The sequence below is a fragment of the Olea europaea genome, chromosome 4, assembly GCF_002742605.1.
Source record: "Olea europaea var. sylvestris chromosome 4, O_europaea_v1, whole genome shotgun sequence".
NCBI classification, from domain to species: domain Eukaryota; kingdom Viridiplantae; phylum Streptophyta; class Magnoliopsida; order Lamiales; family Oleaceae; genus Olea; species Olea europaea.
The window spans coordinates 15389810-15391770 of NC_036240.1; the positions used below are offsets into that span (position 1 = coordinate 15389810).

The 1961-nt window shown below is 36.2% G+C and overlaps 1 protein-coding gene across 1 annotated transcript in view; it reads right to left on the reverse strand.

Moving 5' to 3' along the window:
• The window catches only part of LOC111393778, a 4317-nt gene extending 2362 nt beyond the window's left edge, over nucleotides 1–1955 (reverse strand). The window contains exons 1-2 of the mRNA XM_023019477.1: nucleotides 1861–1955; nucleotides 1026–1094 (exon numbers count right to left, since the gene is read on the reverse strand). Coding sequence (XP_022875245.1) covers nucleotides 1026–1094; nucleotides 1861–1911 — 120 coding nt within the window. The 5' untranslated portion in view covers nucleotides 1912–1955. The remainder of the gene's footprint in view (nucleotides 1–1025; nucleotides 1095–1860) is intronic.
• Nucleotides 1956–1961: the final 6 nt, after the last annotated feature.

A 1961-nucleotide genomic window follows, 5' to 3' on the forward strand; every position in this document is an offset into this window, starting at 1 on the left:
CCCCCCCCCCCCCCCCTCCCCCGGGGAAATTCTTGAGCCAAAAAAAGTGGTAATCTTAATTTGTTCACTGCTCTCAAAAGTGTGGGCCTGAATGAACATGTAAGAAAATTCCCATTCCTCATTTGGTTTCATATCACCTCTTAAAACCTCTCAACAAGACTATTCCCCTAAGTTGAGTTCTGAACTTGTTCCTAATTATGTAAAGGAGAGTCTAAGATTTTAGGTGGAGAAGCTATCTTGGAGGAAGATGAAGACTTTGAGGAGAATGAGAAATGGGATTAAACTGCCGAGAGAAAAAAAATGGTGGTGGCTGTACACAGGTGCTTGCTATTTAATGTAAAGTTAATGGATGTATAGGAAATTATAAAGCCAAGGTGTTAGCGACACGCTCAACCTAAGGGATTGATTACAAGTAGACGCGATGCAAAAATACATCAAAAAATTACTCAAGAGCAGCAACAATTAACTTGAGTTGATAAATTGTCTGAACAAATAATTCAATATAACTCAGAGCAAAGGTATTTAAGTACAAGATTGTATACCTCTATCCATGGTAAGGTATATTTATGGTAAATAATCAACTTAATCAATTACAATAATACAGAATATATGCTAACTACTTGCATCTTCAACAGTTTTCTCCACGGAAATTTAGAGAAAGAAGGATCTCTCATCAAGTCTTGAATATAAGACAGGAAGAAATAAAGCATGCCAGCTGAGAAAGTCATTATATGGGCTAAAACAATCTTACTAAAGCATGTGGGAAAGATTTATCTTAGCTCTTCAGACCTGTGGTATTCCCAAAGCCAAGAAGACCACACTTAATTTTTAGCATTCAAAAGTCAGGGAAGTAATTAGTTTATTTTGATAACGATCACATTATATACAATTATGAAAGACATTTCGATCCACATATCTCTAGCAAGCATATTTTTGTATTTCGGTGGACAATTTAGAAACTTGTATTCGTTAACCGTCACAGACACCACCGATAGTCTGTTGAGCAGAGGGAGAGAGAGAGGTACCTTTTGCTCTTGATAGTCCGATACAATTCGTTTTTGCATCATCAAAACCACGTCCGTGTCAGCATCAATCTAAAAAATAAGAAAAAGGATACGTTGGTAACTGATTATTCTTTAGTTTTTGAGCACTGCAACCATGCTACCTTCAGTCAAAACAGTGTAAGACACTATAACTTTGCAAGATTAACAATTTCTAGGGGTTAATCTTTCCCGCTGCACATTCTAAGGGGTTAAATATCAAAAGAACCTTATTAAGTGGGGGGGGAAATGAAACGGAGCCTAAAAATTTCATGGCTCAATTCACTAGAGCTTTTGAATTTTCATTTAAAAAATAAAGTAGCCAAGGAAGAAGCAAATTACATGCTGATTTCTGGATATACATATACACACACACACACACTAACTGCTTGGTGTAGAGTAAGTAATCATGCAAATTTTCCATCCTCGAATATATCTCGCTCTTATGGTAAGAAGTCAGGAGTTGATATTACAGGAAGGAGAGAGTGCAACGAAAGAGTATAAAGTAATCCTCAGATACAGTAACCAAGGAATCTAACTCCATGTATTCTAGGAAAACAAAACAAATGCTATTTTTTTATTGTTAAGTCTCTCTGCACAGATTAACATTTTTCACTGTCTATTTCGATTAGATGCCTTAGTGACCACTCTTCTAATAGATGGTTCATTGCTATTCCAATCTGCCAAATCCTAGTTACAACAGAAATAATCAACGACGACGTCCAAGTTCAAAAATATGATGACCAACATAACGTTAATACAAAAGATATACAATTGTTCAATTCATTACTTAAGCAGCCATGGAAACCTTAGATCCTACCTGTGCAAATAATCGAGCAAGCAATGCCAATTGTGTCTGCTTGAAATCCATTCCTTGTATATTCTGGTATGAGTCAAATATTCGTTCAAGAGCCAGTTTGA